Source organism: Cydia strobilella, chromosome 4 (genome assembly GCF_947568885.1).
Source record: "Cydia strobilella chromosome 4, ilCydStro3.1, whole genome shotgun sequence".
Lineage (NCBI taxonomy): Eukaryota > Metazoa > Arthropoda > Insecta > Lepidoptera > Tortricidae > Cydia > Cydia strobilella.
This window is the reverse complement of record NC_086044.1, coordinates 6592504-6612695: the sequence shown is the minus strand read 5'-3', so window position 1 is coordinate 6612695 and position 20192 is coordinate 6592504. Positions and strand designations below refer to the sequence as shown.

At 37.1% G+C, this 20192-nt stretch overlaps 1 protein-coding gene across 1 annotated transcript; it reads right to left on the bottom strand.

The window, feature by feature from the left end:
* Positions 1-722: 722 nt before the first annotated feature.
* On the bottom strand, positions 723-2603 carry LOC134740537 (transcription factor Sox-14). Its single transcript, XM_063673051.1, has one exon. The coding sequence runs from the start codon at positions 2445-2447 to the stop codon at positions 1353-1355; it is 1095 nt and encodes a 364-aa protein (XP_063529121.1). The 5' UTR covers positions 2448-2603; the 3' UTR covers positions 723-1352.
* Between the last annotated feature and the right edge of the window lie 17589 nt (positions 2604-20192).

The window sequence follows — 20192 nt, the reverse complement described above, 5'->3', positions numbered from 1 at the left end:
ACGAATATCATACCTAATCTTATTATTTTTATTTATTCCACATTGTAGGTAGTACCAGTACCTAATAATAGGTATGTTGGATGTAAATAATTGAATAATTGTTTATATAGTTAGAACTTATACACATCACTACCACCAGAGACTGCAACATTTTTTTAACATAACACGACTAGGTATTTAACTTAATTTTGGTTTTTAATGGATGGGCAAAAAATATGTTCAGGTTATTAAAAACTTCTAGTTAAATTATACTGGATGATTTCCCGTCTTCAAATATTTTAATAGAATACCAAAATTGTTGTCATTTATAACTAAATAATATATTAGATCATACCTATGATATTTATCTTATTTTGCAAAAAACTAATAAATATCAAAACTATTTCCTCTTCCTCGTATAGGTAATCTGATAATGAGAGTATCATTAACGCCCGTTGAAGTCTTTTATAGGCTTCTTCACAACTTTACAGAAATAGTTACCTACCTTCGTGTAACTTATATTAATTTCCTGTTTATGTTATTTTAATAACCAGATGAGTAATAAAACCTTTTTTAAATATTTAAAAATCAAGCACGCCCAAAAATTACAAACGACATTGACGACAAGTAACACTTTGCAATTGCAAACTACGGTCAAACAGATGCGGTTAAAAACGGCTCGTTTTTACCTGGTCATTACAACATGGCATGGGTGGGGGCGGGGAGGAACAAAACAGCATGTAATTTTAACGCGTCGTTTATTGATAACTTCATCTTTTCTTCAATATACTTTTGTGTCCACTGACTATATAACACTCACTGTACATTTTCGTATTACAATATTTTAGTCTTTCGAGGCTTTATAACGTTCGTTTCCATATAACAAATATTTGTACAAAGCACGACGGGCGCGGGAGTACGAGTGGCGTCGTGGCACGGCTTACTATCTACCTACGCTTTACGACTAACTCCAACGTTAACTCTAGCCTTTATCTCTATATTTACAAGTTGTTCAATTTTTTTTGGTATTCAATTTACCACAAACACTACATCGTCTCTCAACCTGTCACGCCGCCTTTCATCCATCCGCACATCACATCTTAAAATATTTAACTTAAAACCATGAAAAAATACAATAGTTGTAATATAATACAGGTCATCAACAACATTTAATTGAACTCACGGCCGCCTCGCCGACGGCAGCCGAGCAACGCGCAACACTAACAGCGTCCTTAAAAACAAATAAATGGACATACCTAGCAGTATGTGCAGTAACGATCACTGTTCGATCCGAACCGATTGGGAACAAAGTCACTGGCGTGCGAGCCCGCTCAGAGCGGCGGGATGTCGATGTCGCACGCGAACGGCGATTCTCAGATGAGCGGCATGGCGCGCTCGTTGGCGGCGGCGTACCGCTGCTCGTCCGGCACGTGGTACATGCTGATGATCTGCGACAGGTCCTGCTGACCGTACTCGCGTTTCATGGTCATCTCGTGGTGGTGTGCGTGGTGGCCGAACTCGCGTTTCAGCTGCGCGGGCTCGTGCGGTACAAACTCGCGTTTCATGCCCGGCGGGCCGGGCGACACGGGCTCCGACTTGGCGGAGGAGCCGCTCGGCGAGTGCGACGCGCACGACGGAGGCAGTGCGTACCCGCCCGGTGAGCCGGGGCCTAGCACGTACCCCGAAGGCGACGGCGGCTGCGGCAGATACGGCGACCCTTGTCCGCCGCCGTAGTAACCACCACCGTAACCACCTTGTTGCATTTGAGACACGTCGTATCGCGGGTATCCGTAAGCTTGCTGTTGGTATGCGCTGGGATCGTGCATCATGTATCCGTTGGGCATATAACCGTTAGGAGTCATCTGGTACATATCACGCGGCTGTTGCGCCGACGGTGCCGACGCGCGTTGCGCTTCACTAGCCCCTAATAGAGCGCCTCCTCCGAGAGGGTATTTTTCTTGTTTCTTAGCCAACGTCTTCGTCTTCCTCCGTGGTCTATATTTATAATCCGGGTGTTCCTTCATGTGAACGGCGCGAAGTCTCTTCGCCTCGTCGATGAACGGTCTTTTCTCGGATTCCGAGAGATCTTTCCACTGTGCACCGAGACGTTTTGATATTTCCGAATTATGCATTTTTGGATTGTCGGAGGCCATCTTCCTGCGTTGGCCGCGCGACCACACCATGAAAGCGTTCATGGGGCGCTTGACGCGGTCCGAGTTTGAGTTTTTACTAGTGTTGTTGTTGTTGTTATGGGGAGTCTGTTGGTGCTGCGGCTGCGGCTGATGGTGCTGCGCGAGCGCTTGGTGGTGTTGGTGCTGCAGCGGCTGGTGCTGCGAGAGCGGCTGCTGCTGCTGCAGCATCATGCCGCCGAGCGCGCCCAACGAGCCGTAGCCGTGCTGCAGCGCGTGGTGCGGCGGCACGGTGGCGTGCAGGCTGCCGCCCTTCAAATCCGTCTCCATCGTCAACATGTCGTCTTCCTGCGGCGCGTACAGCTTGCCGAACTTCGTTCACCTTACACAACAAGAGAACAGTCGGTCGTTCACATGGGCTCGCGGCGGGAGCGGCGAGGTGTCTCGCGGTACCGTACGGCGCGAAGGCTACGTGCGTTGTGAGGCGGCTGGCTCCGGGCGGCGGCGGCTGCCCGCGCCCCTGCCCCGCGTGCCCCGCGGCCCCGCCCGACCCGTCAGCCGGCCAATGGCGCGCCGGAACGCAGCCCCGCCCCGCCCGCACCCTCCCACCCGCGCGGCCTGCATTTTTAATCGCGCGGCGGACGAGGCGAGCGTGCCGCGCCGCTGCCTCATGCAAATCTCAATTTTGTTTGCCGACGGTGTGCACCCACTTGGCATCTGCTTATGTCGTAAACAAAACGCCGCCATTCTTCATTAATATTGCCTAAGTTTACCTAGGTCGGTAGAGTTCATTAGTTTCATTAACTTTACTAAGTTATAGTTATACTCCTAACCTGAAAATCATCATACGCCGGCGGCTCGGGGGCCACGTTTGCTCAGCTGGCGCGTACCTATTTGCGCTAAGTTCAAGGCCCGCGACAATGCTGCTGGTTTCAATGATGCTCCCTCTTTGTTAAGCCTGCCACAATTGTCGCTGAACACTATCAATGGGAGATATTATGACACTCTTTTCATAATAAATAGGTCACTAACCGACGAACTACAATTACAAAGTCGGTTACTTGGGTAAGAGAACAATTGATGGTTATTCTTTAAATACATGCTTAATTAAATGAAATGTTTTTTTTTTAATAATAATTGGCATAGTCTAGTCAAAGCATCTGGGTTTTCTACTACAATTGCGTATTGGGTAAGTACCTACGTAATTTTTTTTTATTGTTCTGCTTAGCTTCGGCGGGATAAGCTTTCATGCATTATTATAACCCTTTGTGTGTGTATTATAAGGATCCTGACCGAATTTTCAGTAATCTTTTTGCATTTTTTCGAGAACGAGATTTTCTGCTCTATATCTACAGCACAGCTGAATTTTGAACCCACGATTTTTGACCACCACACATATGTATGAAAGGATAATCAATACTTACTTAGGTAGGTACCTACGCACCTACACTATTAGACATTAATGGTTGGCACATAGGTTAAAAAGAAACATGAAAAGATAAGCAATACTTAGGTACCTAATAGTACCTACGTACACTATCAGACATTAATCGTTGGGATCGTTGGTTGTAGGTTAAAAAAAACCGGCCAAGTGCGAGTCAGACTCGCGCACCGAGGATTCCGTACTTTTTAGTATTTGTTGTTATAGCGGCAACAGAAATACATCATCTGTGAAAATTTCAACTGTCTAGCTATCACGGTTCATGAGATACAGCCTGGTGACAGACAGACGGACAGCGGAGTCTTAGTAATAGGGCCCCGTTTTTACCCTTCGGGTACGGAACCCTAAAAACATGAATAATAAATACTTAGGTACCTAATAGTACCTACGTACACTAGATATTAATCGTTGGCACATAGGTAAAAAAAAACTTCGACATAGCTACTTATGTTTGCGGTTTGTACATAAGTACCTAGCTACATGGTTGTTAACTAAGTACTACCGCTACCTAAAGGTTGTCTGGAAGAGATCGCTTTTTAGAGATAAGACCGCCTGTTGTTTACCTCTACTTCTGTTGCTGTTTTCTTACCGTATTGTTTTTTATTGAGGTGTGCAATAAAGAGTATTTGTATTGTTTTGTACTTTCAGCATTTAATACTTTCCTGAATTTATAATATAAATTGCAAAGAACAATAAGTATTGTAACTTTGCTTGTTTCGTACCAAACTTCCAAACTCGTTTTTTAGGGTTCCGTACCCAAAGGATAAAAACGGGAGCCTATTACTAAGACTCCGCTGTCCGTCTGTCGGTCTGTCTGTCACCAGGCTGTATCTCATGCACCGTGATAGTTAGACAGTTGAAATTTTCACAGATGATGTATATAAGTATTTCTGTTGCCGCTATAACAACAAATACTAAACAGTACGGAACCCTCGGTGGGCGAGTCCGACTCGCACTTGTCTGATTTTTTATGTCTAAGTACTTACATACAAAATCGTTGCATTATGTTGTGGCGTAAAATTATTTTCTTTCTTTCTTTCATTCAATTTAAAATTAAATCATGAATGCATGGAAATAGCCACGTGACTTTTCGTAGATATTGTTATACTTCCCTTTCACAAATTTTGATATGGCTTAGGTATATGGTCATATCACGTGATAAGTATTAGACACTTGGCTACCAAATAATTATTTAATTTAAGTCATTTGATTTATTCACACAAAACAATAAAAATGTGCACTCTACATAAAAAAAAATACAGAAATTGAGAAAATCTTAAAAAATAGTCTAGTTACATGTAAAAAATCCGCAACGCAGGCTTCGTCTGGTGGCTACAAATGCAAATTAGCAACATGCTTTGTCTCAAAAATACCAAAATAATTATTTAAATAACAAGTCATAATACAAATAACATATTAGATAGAATTTGTATGATAACTGCACGCCGACTGCACGCCAACTGCAACGTCGGCGTGCAGTTCTCATACAAGTTGCAGTCCGTCTGTAGTCTGTACCGGCCCTTACCTATTTGTTATTTCTATTCTTCTTCTTCTTCACGTGCCATCTCCGTCCAGGAGGTCGGCGACCATATGTCTAAATGTCTGTCTATGTTCAGTCATGCGAATTAGTCTATCTATGCTCTTCACTTTTAACCAGTCTTATATTTCCAGTCCACGATGTGCGCCTTTTACCGCTACCACGCTTCCCTTCAATTTTTTTCTTCAATTATTAATTTCAGTAAGTTGTATTTATTGTTTCTATATAGGTATATAGGTATGTACAAAACTCTGACATTTGTTATTTTATCTGTCCATTTAATTTCGAGCATCCTTATTTCTATAATGACTTGTTAATTGAATAATTCTTTGGTAGCCAAGTGTCGATTAGATTTTTTACATTTACTTACCTAATCTTAGAGTACCTATATTGTACCTAGCTAGGTCTAGTTGTTTAACCTGATCCTTGAAAACAACAGACTCATTTTATATTATTTCAGATTAAGGCACATCACCTATTTATATTGTATACATAAGGATTGAATTAAGTTTTTCCAGTACAATAATGAATCTATTTAATTTTGACATGTGCATCGTAAATGAATCGTTGTTTTTTTTTCTTTTTTTTTTAAGTTAAGTATTTGTTTTTTGTATGGATTGACATGTTATCAAATATTTAATTAAATTGTATGTAGTTTTTCACTTGTAGTAGTAGTAGTAGTAGTAAATCACTTTATTGTACAAAACAAAAATTGATAACATGAAATTCATATAAATTTAGGTACAAAGGCGATTGTTATTTAATTTATTTAATTTTATTATTAAAAATGTATTTATTTGCTGACATGTCCCATAATTACTCGGTTTAATTAAGTTATAAGCATGTATGTAATTAGTTCGTAAGATTTCTAACACAATGCATTATTGTTAAAGAAATAAATAAATAAATGAAAAATGAAATATTGCAGGAAGGCGAAAGTAAATATAATACTATAATAGTAATCAACTATACTTGTCTCCACGTGGGAGATTTCAAGACAAGTTGTAATTTCCGATAAGCTTTTAGCTTGGTGTTTACCTAATACCTTCTTGTAGCACTTGTACCTACTTATGACGACCGGTCTGGCCTAGTGGATAGTGACCCTGCCTTTGAAGCGGATGGTCCCGGGTTCCAATCCCGGTAAAGGCATTTATTTGTGTGATGTCACAGATATTTGTTTTCGAGACATGGTTGTTTTCTATGTATTTAAGTATTTGTATATTATATTTATATCGTTGTCTGAGTACCCACAACACAAGCCTTCTTGAGCTGGGGCTTAGTCAATTTGTGTAAAAATGTCCCATAATATTTATTTATTTATCTACTTACTATATGCAATTAAGTAGTCACTTGTTCCTGCTGGATTTTAAATTTATTATATTTGTTGCAGGATTGGCTGAGCCTAAATTATTTATTTTAAACAGTCCATCTACTCGATGGCCAAAAATACGTTGTCAAATAATTTTTTTCTCGCTTAAACTTTTTTTTATTGTATTCAAAATTAAAATTATAATCATTTTACTTTAAAAAAAAATTAGTTATGTTCCACATTTCCTAACTTACCTATAGTCTGTATCTTTAGGTAGTTACAAAATGGCCAATTCGAACAATGAATTTTGAATAAATTATGTTTATGTTTTAAAGAGATACGTCATTTATTAGTTCCAGAAACGATATGTATTAGATATGTCAGTGTCAAAAATGACGTCTTTGTATGAAGAAACGTCATATTTGACACTGACATTCCATCTCGTTTCTAGAACTAGTAAATGACGTATCTCATTGTTCGAATTGGCTTGAATGTGTTTTTATATTTTCGGGTACTTGAAACATTTATCAGTTATCCAAACAAAAAGAAAACTGCCTGGATCTGTTCCTTCATCGTTCTGGATTTAACCTATTTCATTTAATCGTGTAATGTTTTCATCTACCCTTAAATAGCTAAATATTCGATCTCGTTTTAGGTTCTTTACTAGGGCGAAGTAATAGCAAATAATACAACTAATTACTATTGACTAATCAAATCATCCCGATATATTCCTATTAACAAAACAGCACGACTACAGCAGCTTTGTTGTTAGATTGTTACGTTGTGCAAGTAATAATTATATCGTAGTAAAACTTCTGTAAGTTTTGTCAGATCGAGTTAAATTAATTGACTTGAAGAATTTTCTTGCCCAATAAAATACCTAATTGTGGATTGTTTACATTCTTTGAAATACCTAAAGATACAGACTTATAGTTTTGATACACAAATGCACACGTTTCAGAAAATTATCAACAATATGCAGCAGTAAAAATGTTTTGTCAACGTATTTTTGGGCCATACTGTATAAGGTAACCTGCACCAAATAAGGCCCGATTTTTAAACGTGCTAACTTACAAAATTTCATACTTTTATAAGTGTTTATTTATAGGTTTAAGTTTTGTCTGCTAATAATAGCATAGACAAAACTGACAAAGAAAAAAAGTTAATATTAAATACATATAAAGTAATAAAAAATAACAAAGGGCCTTATTTGGTGCGGGCACCTTACTGTAGAAATAGCATGTAGGTGTAGGTACCTAACCTCCTGGCAAATCGTAGTGAAGCGATTTGTTACTGTGTGCATTAAACATAGGTACCGTCAACCGGGGTGAATAGGGACAAAACTTAAAATGCGATTTCTCTGACAATTTCTTAAAAAATACCCACACAAATTACAATTTGATTGATATTAATAGTAAAATTAATTTTAATATGACACAATTTGTGTGGGTATTTATGAAGAAATTATCAGGTAAATCACATTTTAAGTTTTGTCCCTATTCACCCCGGTTGACGGTATCTATAGTTTCAATTTTCTACTTGCTCCGTCTTATAGATTAGAAATATAAATAAAACCGGCCAAGTGCGAGTCGGACTCGCGCACGAAGGGTTCCGTACCATTACGCAAAAAACGGCAAAAAAATCACGTTTGTTGTATGGGGCTTAAATATTTATTCTATTCTGTATTTAGTATTTGTTGTTATAGCGGCAACAGAAATACATTATCTGTAAAAATTTCAACTGTCATATCACGGTTCATGAGATACAGCCTGGTGACAGACGGACAGACAGACAGGCAGGCAGCGGAGTCTTTGTAATAGGGTCCCGTTTTTACCATGTACTTGTACAGGCGTAGCACTAAAAATGCGAATGCTCGTACCTAATGTCCTGATGTCCAGTCAGCATACTAGTATATTTATGTAGAACGATTACTGATATGATTAGACGGTGTGAAGTTGTGAACTGTTGCAGATACACGTAGGACACTTCTATAGGTATCAAAGGATTGATTCAACCCGCGCCGCATCACTTCGCTTCGCGTTCACGTCTTGTTCGCCTACATAGTGCGCTGCATAATAACTAAGTAGTTACAAAGTAATAAACCACTCAAGTTGCCAACTGTGTAAAGCTATAATTCGTCGGGGATAGTGCAAATCCGCGTAACTAGCACTGGTAAATACTGCGTATCTACACAACAGCAAATTTTACGGGCGCAGCTTAAAACATTGTAACTTTTTAATTATTTTGAAGCCTACTTTTTCCCTTTTTACCTGATAAACGCTTGTAGAACACATAGTTCAATACTTTCTGTGTAAAAACGGAAAAGTAGCCTTCTAAATAATATAGTCAAACCAAGAAAAGTCTGCAGAGATTTTGACAACACACGCAGTGCAGGTGTTATTTTAAACGTCAAACTTCTATGAAATTATGACGTATATATAACACTGGCACGGCGTGTGCTGTCAAAATCTCTGCAGACTTTTCTTGGTCTAACTTTACAACGTTTTAAGTTTCTGTAAAATACGCAGTATTTACTTACTGGTGCTAATTTGGACTAAATTCTTTTCGTTTTGTTTTTTGTCCCCAAAAAATGTGACGGAGTGGAGCTTTTTGCATAATCTACAGCTATACTACATGCAATAGCACTCGTTTTTTTATTTATTTAATAAAATACAAAAATATAAGCGTGAAATTGGTCAGAAACAAGACAACGAAAATAATTTTGACCCAGTTACGTGGATTTGCACTATCCCCGACATTATCTTATAAATTCTCTTTCAAACGATTCGTCACAACACCCAACAAACAAACACCTTGTATATGAAAATTCAATTCAATTGCAATTAAATAACAAAAGTTCTGATTCAAAACATCTATTAGTTATTCAGTGCAGAATTATAATAACAAAGATGCGACCTGTGTCGTGTATTCAGTCTATTGTATGGCGTACACGTGCGCGGGAGGGAGATAGCTAGTGTTCTTTTGTTGCGTTTTGATCTTGCCCTAGCGTATGCGATCTATGGCGATGAATGTGCGTTCTTGAAATTGTTTTGATGTTTGATTGTGAAATTGTGTTAATATGTTGAGTTCTGAAAAGCCTTTTTAAAGTTGACATTTTTAGGATATTTCTTATGATATTTTAACTCAGACTCAGGTATTCCTTTAAGAGTGTTTTAAAATTGTTAGTAATATTAAAAACTACCTGGGTCATTGCGCTAGTTTTCGTCCAGCTCTAATTTTCGTCCAATCGACGAAATTTAAATATAAACCTATATTCCTGCATAAATTTGGATTTATTGCAATCCTTAATGTCTAAACAGTAGCAGCAAATTAAAAATGAAATATATTATCTACTAATCCGTCAAGTGGACGAAAACTAGAGCATGAACGGAAACTAGCGCAATTACCCTACTTTTGTTTATACATACCATCTAGGACCATGATACTAATGGGAAGATAGGAACAGGAATTTAAAAAAAATACACACATTAATAAGATGCATAGGCATTTATTTGTCTAATAAGTACAATATAGGTATATGTTAGATGTTTATTACCACGTATATGTGTCATAAATCTAATGGTTGGTAGGTACTTAATATTATACCTATAGGTAACTAGTAATAAAATAATTTTCATCTTTATTAGCAAGTTTTATAAAAGAGTAAGTAGGTAACAATACTGCAACATATATTAAGTATAATTTACATATTTTACGGTATTAAGTATAGCATAATCGGAATAGGACAAAACTCGAAATTTCTAGGACAGTCCTGAAATTTGGTATGTATGTTAATTAAAGGTATCTTTTTCATGTCCACACTATTTGACATTTGGGGACCTCGAGGAACCGCCGCCATCTTGGAAAATGTGTACCATCTTGGAGAAAAATACTTGCTGAATCCAGATTTAGCGCTTATACTTTTCCAGGGACACTCTCTTAATAGGAAACTTGGAGGAATATGAATCCACTTTTGTCTATACATTTGTACACGGTATACCCCAATATCAACATTTTACTTGGCTCTAACTTAACCAGAAATTAGGGTAATGGGTTTAAGTACTGATAATGCAGTGTACATCCTGTAGCCTAGGATAGTGGAGGGTAGCGCCTAAACTATTTAGCGGATTTCAATCAAATATACTACAGTAGGTCAGTAATTGGTACACGAGTGCTATGCAATACAAATTTACTGAAATGAATGGAGGAGAAATATTTAGGGCACAATAATGTGACGGCTAAAACAGATTTTAGGTCTTAACTGGAGTTCAAACTAATAGGCGGCAGTAATAAAATTTGACACCAACAATATCTAGGGTCCCTGTTTGCGTGTCTTAAATGTTGAGCTTCAGGGACCACGGGGATTAGACGCCATCTTGAAAAATATACGTCTTTTTTTTCCTTTTTTTCTCTTAATCTCTACCTTTTAAGTGAACATTGTGTATGGCGAAACGAAAGCTTATTAAATTCCACACAAAAAAGTTATATGACACCAGGTTCCAAAAGTGAAACCTTCTTCTAGAAATATGGTTCAGAAGCTTATTAGATTCTATAAAAAACTATATTTCGCAGTTGTGTAGATACTTAGATAGTGTATTTGTGTTCCAATAATTTGAAAAACAATTGTACATTTATTTCGTTCCTGGGTTGTCTTTGACAAAAAAGTTCCTCGAGGTCCCCAAATGTCAAATAGTGTGGATATGAAAAAAATACCTGCGCTTTTTCACATACATAGCAAATTTCAGGACTGTCCCAGAGATTTCGAGGTTAGTCTTAATCCGATTGTGCTAATACTTACATACGAGTATATGTACCTATTTAAATTAAACGTTCTGTTAAATTCACCTGCTTAATTTAAGATGGATTAAAAACCCACAAGCAAAGACCTATATAAATAACTCCGTATAAGATGAATAAAGTCTAAGGAAAAAACGTGCCTCCGAAATCAAGAAAATTTGATCCTCGCACAGATGGCGCTACCACCAATACCAACCTTTAGCCCTATTCTCGTTTAGATATTAACGATTAAATAATTTACGGGGTGAATATATAGGTAGGTAATACTGAGCAACTTTTACTTTGGGACCAATACTAAAACAGAAAAAAAATTGACTTTTTAAGTTTTCACACATTTTGGGTGTCTGACCTTAGTCGATTATCACAGTACTTACATCAAACAAACATACCAAAGAAGATCAAATAAAGTTCAAATCAGATCAGACACAGATAGGCTATCTAGGTCTATTCCTTTGGCAGACTGCAAAACTGTCAGAGCGTGAAACGTTTTCTCGCTGGCTGGCGCGGCGCGCCGGCGCCACTGCGCTCCAGTTTCTATTTAATGAATCCCAGGAGGCCAATTCGAAAGTACATTTGGACATTTAAAACGTGCGTCTCGTTCGCGTCAGTGCATGTACGGACAAGTACGAGCGAAATGCACGCGCGACTGATTTCATCTGGGTATCGTTTTGATATCCAGTTGAGTTTGATTTGAATTGGCAGGTTACAGTCGCCGGCTAAGGCGGTTCCCTGAGCCAGAAGGCGAAAAATCTCCTTATATGATCATGTTTTTCTAAGAGGCGTTGATATTCGTAGACATGGTAAAAATATATGTAGTTCTTGACTATATTATCTTTAACAACATAGCTTCCGATACACGAATTATGACACTTCGCTCGATACAATTAATTCCCAAAGTAACCTCTAACTCGGACTTTTAATCCTACTTTACTCGGTTATTTATTATGTGATACTATAAACAAAAAAAGAAGAAAAAACAATCTTAACATAAATAGTAATTTCATAGCTTTAGAATTTGGATATTGTAAGGTAACGTTTTTAAAATAAATAAAAACCGACAAAATTCGATTAAAATTGACACTTGGCGCGTATGTTCTTTCCCGTTCTTTCTTGCGAAATTGACAAAGACAGCGGCAAACCGATGGAACGGCCTTAAGCCCAAGATAAGATACACTTGTAAGTTTTACTTACGTAAGTAGGGACACAGTTATACTACAGAATGAGAGATGAATATCGTTATCTCATTCTAACAAATAGCTTTGTCCCTACTTACGTGAGTAAAACTTACAAGTGTATTTTAGGCCTTAAATGCCGTCCCTCGGTGCCACGGGATAATCTTTGCGATGCTTTACCGGAGTATACCCAACGATCTCGTATTAAATCACATTTACAATCGGGTCTATCGCGAATTTATTTTGTTACCTTTATTTACCGACGTTTCGACGCAAGTTTCACTGGTCGTGGTCGCGACTAACTGACGGCCCAGCAAAATGTCAAAACAGAGATTTGTGTGACTATATATATACCCGGACTTCCGATTCGAACGCCATCTTGATAGTAGCCTCGTGATTAATTCCTTTGTTTTTTGCTCATTAATATTGTTTAAAGTGTAATATCGATAGATTTATTATAAGCAGTAATCTAATTTGGTAGTGTGCAGTGAATGGAGAATTAATCTTAAAGCATGTTTAACCACCATTTTGGAGTCAACGGCCGGTAGTCCACGTGCTTCCCGTAAAATCCAGCTATCGGTTTTACGAGACAACAACAATAACTACCGAACAACGTCTTTGGTATTTCTACCTCTAACCGTGTCTGGCTAGAGCCCTAGAGGCCCATAATTTTATAAAATCAAGAAATATTAATTCGATCCCACGTGGATCCCACTTTGACGTAGGCGAAATCATCGACAGTATCTATGGAGCCATACTACTTAAAGATTGAATTGAATATACTATATACCCGACGAAAAGTGTATGAAAAAGTTTGGGGTAGACATCACATTTTCAAACCACCCACTACACATAAATGTTAATTAGGTATGGTAACCTGTGTCGAAACGTCCGTAAATAAAGGTAACAAAATAAATTCGCGAAAGTTTTAAATGTTCTAAGGCCTCTACTCACCCTGCAACAAATCGCATGCGATTTTAGATTGTCAGCTGAGTTAAGTTCAACGAATCAAGTGATCACTACACCAGACATATCAACGTATTTTAAGTTTCCAATTTATCGGACTAAAGTTGAAATGTATCAAAAATCGTATGCGATTTGTTGCAAGGAAAGTAGAGGCCTCAAGGTGTTAAGGATAGGTACCTATTGCTAAACAATACAAATGTAGGCTATTGTAACGTAGAATAACAGTAAACAATATATATGATAGTATGACGTTTATTATCGTACTTCCACTTTATCTCATCTAAGTTGGTGCAGAGTTAGTTTGGTCCAACATTACATTAGGAACAATACACGGGAAGTATAAAATAGGTAGGTACATTTTGTTAACAAATTTATAAATCGAATACAAATGACACAATGTCCATACTCCATACCGACTTATAATTTACATCCTTTGCAGCAAATACACTGTGGGCAAATGTGATGGAAAACTTAGTTCAGCAAGTACCTACTTAGGACAATGTTTACAGCGCTCCATATTCTGTAAGATGACACCTCGGTAGGTATTCTATTGTATACATTTTATTTGTCACGCTTTAGTACGCATCTACCGACCTACTTTGGTAAGTTCTTACTTCCTCCGTGTCTTGAAAAGTTCATATTGACTTTAAATATCGTACCAATATGTATGTAGTTCATTTTGATGTAAACAAAAAACCGTGTGAATGTCATTCGGCAAATGAGGTACCTACTTAGGTACTCACATTGTATAAGTATGTATGCAATTATGTAGGTAATTTGCTGAACTAAAGAGTCACGTTTTCTGGTTATATTCCTAAAATCTATGTATATCGGAATAGGCGGATAGGGTATACAAATATGCACTGACAAAATTGGCTACAAAAAACAAACAACTTTTCCCATCGAAAAACCACAAAGCGAAAAGCACTCCGAATCACATTTGACACTTCCATACAACCAAAGCACTAGTCAAAACATCACGAGCCATTCAATAAATTGCAGTTGTTTTCCACAAAGTTACAAAATCGTATATAGATGTTGTTATGTACATACGGAAAAAGTCTATTATCGTTTAATTTGGGGCGTAGATATGTTGGTGTTTTCGTAATGCTTGCGTTAAATAAAAAGCGCGCATCAACACTCCGAAGCGCTAATTGGCGCGAGGTGTCGCTAATGACAGCGCGAGTGGCGCGCCGTTGCGCTGCAAATTATTAATTATCACGCCTGGCGACACTGCGCGGCGCGGCAATATGGCCGCCGTATTGTTGGGCGATGGATCTTCCAATGTTTGTTGGTGTTAGCTAGTCAAAAATGTTGTTTGTCAAGTATAAAATAATTTGTCTGATTCGCTATTCGCTTCAGCATTAATATTATTATAGTCCGAAATATGACAGTTAAAGTTATAGTTTGTCATAGGACTGTCTCATTTTAAACATAGACAGAGAGAATCACACTATATCTTTGTCTTACACTAGTACTAGCACCCAAAAGAAAATGATGAGTACCTATAGTTTTTTTTGTTCCTATTTACTGAGAATTTGGTTTTACCAACTTACATAATAGGCATAATAACCGTTATCCCGTACTTGAGTCAACCTCAGTACTTTTTGTATCGAGATTGACTGAAATAGCAAGACACAGTACATTTCCGTGAAAATACGAAGGAAAATAATTATACACTACAGTGTCTACAGTTTACATCTGTAGACTATTCGGTCATTATTACCAACTTTTTTGGATTCTCTCAGGTATTTAAGCAGGTACCTTATTGTTTTCAGAAATATCAATATAATAGGTACCTATCAGGTCTTATCTTGAGTAGGTGATTACGACATACGACTAAACTCAAGCTACGTTGTTGGTGGTAACAGCTGGGAATACCCAACCCGCTATATTACAGTTTCGAAACAACTGTAGTAGCTACGAATGTGTGTTACCTACCAAGAAAATACAGGTACCGTATAACCGTCCAACTGTAGTCCATAATCTCCCAATTATGGTACTAAACTAACTTGCATATCTTGGTTTAGGTGTGACTATTATTTTAATGACTTAGTTTTGATGCAAAATATTTTCATAAATGGAAGAAAAATCCCAGAAAATACTAAAAATAACGTTGCTATTGATACTTAATTAAGGGTTGAACGTATGGACATTGTTGTAAGTTGTAATGGACTTTAATTGTTCGGTACAGGTTAGTTTTGAGACTTATAAATCGATATGAAATATCGGGAGCTCGAAAACAATACAAATGGTAATCCCGGTCAATATCCAGGTCAATATAAGTCTAAAGTTAGTTTATTCTTTGATTTAGGCATATTACAATTCGTTCAAGAATGTTAGAAAACTGTTGTGGGTTTCACAGGTGGGTTTTATTCTAATTTATACGTGTAAGTATGTTTCTATGCTATAAACAAATAAAATAAGTAGGTATAATTTTAGAATTACTTTATTTATTACAATTCCAATATCACTGTATTTATTTCATTCAAATTAATCACCAGATTAAATACACCTACTTAAAGCAAAGTATTTCATTCATTTTACTAAATGGTGATAAATTTGAATGTAATAAATACAGTAATATTGGAATTGTAATAAATAAAGTAATACTAAAACAGGTAATTGTCTTCCCAACCACGTGCCTCCACAATAACATATTAACAAGCTTATTAGTACGGCACACATACAAACTACACAAGCAGGCAAACAATACAGGATAGCAGGCTAGGTACTAATTTGATGCAGGCCTAGCATAGATATATCACTGGTCGGAAATCACAGGGACAGTGCATCATAATGAAAGCCCAATATTAGGTGGGATGTAGACTACATCTTACAGACACCGCATTAAACGATGCTCTAAAAGTATCTGCCATCCTGGTTTTTTTTCCAAATAGAGATGTCCCTTTACTTCGCGTTCTAAAGTAGCGTCTTCGCGTTCTATCACAGTATTTCTATACATACAGGGGACTTGGGTACAATGTTTTGTAAAGCTATTAGATAATGGTACATACTTTTGACGCGTATAGTCTAATCCGTTACTTTTGATGCTGTCTGTACGTCTCCTACCTGGGAATTGATAGGTTCCTGCTGGTGAGATCGCATTCCTATAATAAGCGATGCCTATAATAATTGAACGTTCTAATCGCAACAGCAATGCGGCAACATCAGAAATGCAATTTATTAAGGAAATTAACAGAGACTCTCCTCTATAGGTACTGCAAACTTCTACGGAATGGGGGGTTAAACGTCTCTGCAATATAAACTAGTATGGGTAGCGCTTGTATCATGACAGCAAAAGGTGTTTTACGCTCCCCCCCCTCTCTTTGTACCTACTCCTAGATGGGGATCGATGTAATGCGTGTGTGAGCACAAGTCTCCCTATGCTGGATCTAGGTTGTAGGTCATCTGTGGTGGCACACGACTCGACTGGACACAAGCAAGACCGCACACGTAAGAGCAATCTATCATTATCTCTTCTTACAGGGGGCCACCCCCCCTCTCTTTGTACCTACTCCTAGGTGGGATTCGATGAGCTGAGGTATGTGTGGGCACAAGTCTCCCTATGCGGCATCTAGCTTGTAGGTCATCTGTGGTGCCATACGACTCGACTGGACACAAACAAGACCGCACACGTAAGAGCAAGCTACCATCATCTCTCCTTACAGGGGGCCACCCCCTTTGTACTCCTACGTGGGAATCGATGGGCTGGGGTATCTGAAATGATTTGTAATCGTAATTGATTTCGATATTCAAATAATTTCATATCTAAATATTCTGATGCTAATAAATGTAAGGTTTAGGTATATACCTAATATTCTATTTTCAAATTTACGGATTGGTGTCTAATTATAAACCTAGCTTACCTATGGTACGAATTGAATATTTGGCTATATAATTAGTAATCACCCTTAAGGCGTATTGAAATAACTTTTTCATATCATAATAATTTAGGTAAATAAATAATAATAATAAATAAATATTAGGTACAGGACTTTGTTACATAAGTTGACTAAGTCCCACAGTAGTAGGTAGGTAGTATCTAGGTACCAGTACTTACCTTTAGGTACTAGGTACTGCAACTATTCTGCTATCACCTATCTACAACATTTGATAATTACGAGTATTTATTAACTTACATATATACAAATTTCAGAACAAATTGTTTCCTAAAACATTATAAAAAATAAAAAAAGTAATTGTGTGGTTTTATGAAACCACGATGCAAGTTAAACTTCTTTTCGGATTGTAGGCATTTAACTGAAAGTTTTCTTGAAAAAAATTAAATTGTCTTACAAAAGCTCGCCCAACGCCAATGTAATTCAGCTACTCAATTGTTAATGTCGCTTACTTATCATTCGCGAGTCAAAGACTAACGAAACCGGTATAAAAAAAGCTCTCCCATTACGCATAGGTTGTTAAGGATCTCACGGTCATGTTACACTGGCGTTTTCGAGATATCTACACGCTTGCGAGTAGCCAACCGTTGAGAATATTGTTTGACGAAATCGTGAGGTCCGTGACGTTCGAATGCAAAAAGTCGTATGTGACTGTAAACTTCCTATTATGATATGACTATTTGCCATTCACCGTAGAATTTGACAGATATTTTGACGTATTTTTACCGTATTTAAGGTTAATAAGGTCTACTGTCCTTAGTATTTTGTATGAAATTACAAGCAAATATCAGCCTTGGTGAAATAAGTATAGTAATCTTAGTCCGATAATGATGCTTATAAGTAACTAAGTACTAGAAATAAAGAATTTTTTTAAAAATGCAGTAATTATGTCCAATGTACATAATGCGACAATTTGGGGCGATATAAAAAAAAGTTTCACTTTAATAACAATGATAACTAGTCAAAAATACCACTTCTGGTCGTTTCCGCTGCAAAGGTGCAATTTTCATATAAGTTACAAGTACTTTTATACAAACGTTCAGTCTTTCATAGCAGGTCAATATAACTGTTAGAGACCATCAAATACTACGCTCTATCTCAATTTTCTTATGGTACGTTATACTCGTATTATGTACATTAACGGTTAAAAAAATAAATATAAACAAGAAATAACTACTGCAAGAATAACAAAACTTATAAACCAAAATATTCTCAACCGCATACATCTCGGTACGTATCGCAAAGAACCTTAACCATCTCCAAGAAAACAAAACACAATCAAACCTTCTATTCCTAAGAATAAAAACAAAATATACACAACAAAAGTCCATTTTAATACCGGCCGTCACAGTCGGATAGGCCTAGGGCGCCATTCAGATTGTAAAATCTGTAATGGTTTTGATATTAATATGATACGACCGCTTGCGCTTATTGTTAAGTGCGAATGCACTGCTAGTTGTGTCAGGTCATCTCGCTGATGGGTCATGTTTAGGTTTAAAGAACTTTATTTCTCAAAAAAATACTTTTTTTGTTGCATTATTATTATAATGAGAAAATTACATAAAATACGAGAATACTTATCTAAAATTGCAAGAGCAACAAAGAGCAGTTTCCATTAGTACTCACTATTTATCTATATCAAAGACAATATCATCTTTGTCTATATTACCTATAAGTAACTATTAACGTAAACTATCATTAAATATGTAGCCTATGTAGGCAATCAGAACAAAAAGTGGAATGTCTCTTCTGTAGACAATACCTATAATAAGTTGACGAACGGGGTAGGTACATATATCAAGTTTTTCTTATTTGAGTCTGAAGCACTGAAAAAACGTAGATAAGGGTGAAGTGTAAAAATTTGCTTTAAATTCTCTCAATGTTGCGTTGTCTACAGGAAAGGCGCGAACTAGTTAAGCATACAATAAAATTTGTATAACCCTTACTTCATGGTGTGCGCGAGACTGCGAAACATGTCAAGTCGTATCAGAACAATATCAAAAGTCTAACAAATTGTAGAATATGAATACCGCTAGTGGGTGCGAGGGTGGGGTGGGTCTTCCGTCCGCTGTCTCCGACTCATCAGGCCTATCTTGGAGGCTGCAAATTAAATAGCATGCGGCCGACCGTGTGCATATTATATATGTAATACAGTGGGTTTTGGGTAGATTACGGTATACGTTGGGTAGGTTAGAGGTAAACCATAACTCATTTTTATAAAGCTGGGGCTAGCCAGGATGATCATCGTTGATTCGTACATCGACTAACGCCAAACGAAAAGAAAAAAATATATCTGAACGACAGAAGCTATCAAAAGTCACGTGACTGTTTCCAAACATTATTTAAGTTTCGATCGGCGTTTTCTATCATTATTTAATTAAATGATATTATCCTATAACCGCCGTTATTTACGTCTAAGGAAATAAATATAGGTATTATTAGAGTTACGGTCTGGTATGGTATCAATCAATCAATCAATCAATCAATTAATCATTTTATTTCGTCATCATATGTGTAAATAAGTACATTAGTACAGGTGATATCATTGCGGTATCATTTTTGTGTCAACCCAGTACAACAAGTAAATATTGCTTTATATTGTGCGTTTAATATTGCAACACAATGTGTTAAGTATAAAATACCTACTATTTGAATCTTGGCTTAAAGCTCAAAACAATTATTCTATTATTTTGTAACTTTTTGGAAAAGTAATCAAAAGCCTAATTAGTAATTACTCTGAAACGTACTTGATGTAGGTAATTAGGTATCCCTAGTTATCACGCCATTTAACTACATTATATATTACGTACCTATATAATGACTACATATTAACAATATATTTCAGCCTATATACGTCCCCCTGCATGCTGGGCACAGGCGGAGGCGTCCCATAACAACAATATACAACAACAACATAACAACATACAACATATTAACAATATACGAGGTAAATTCACCTC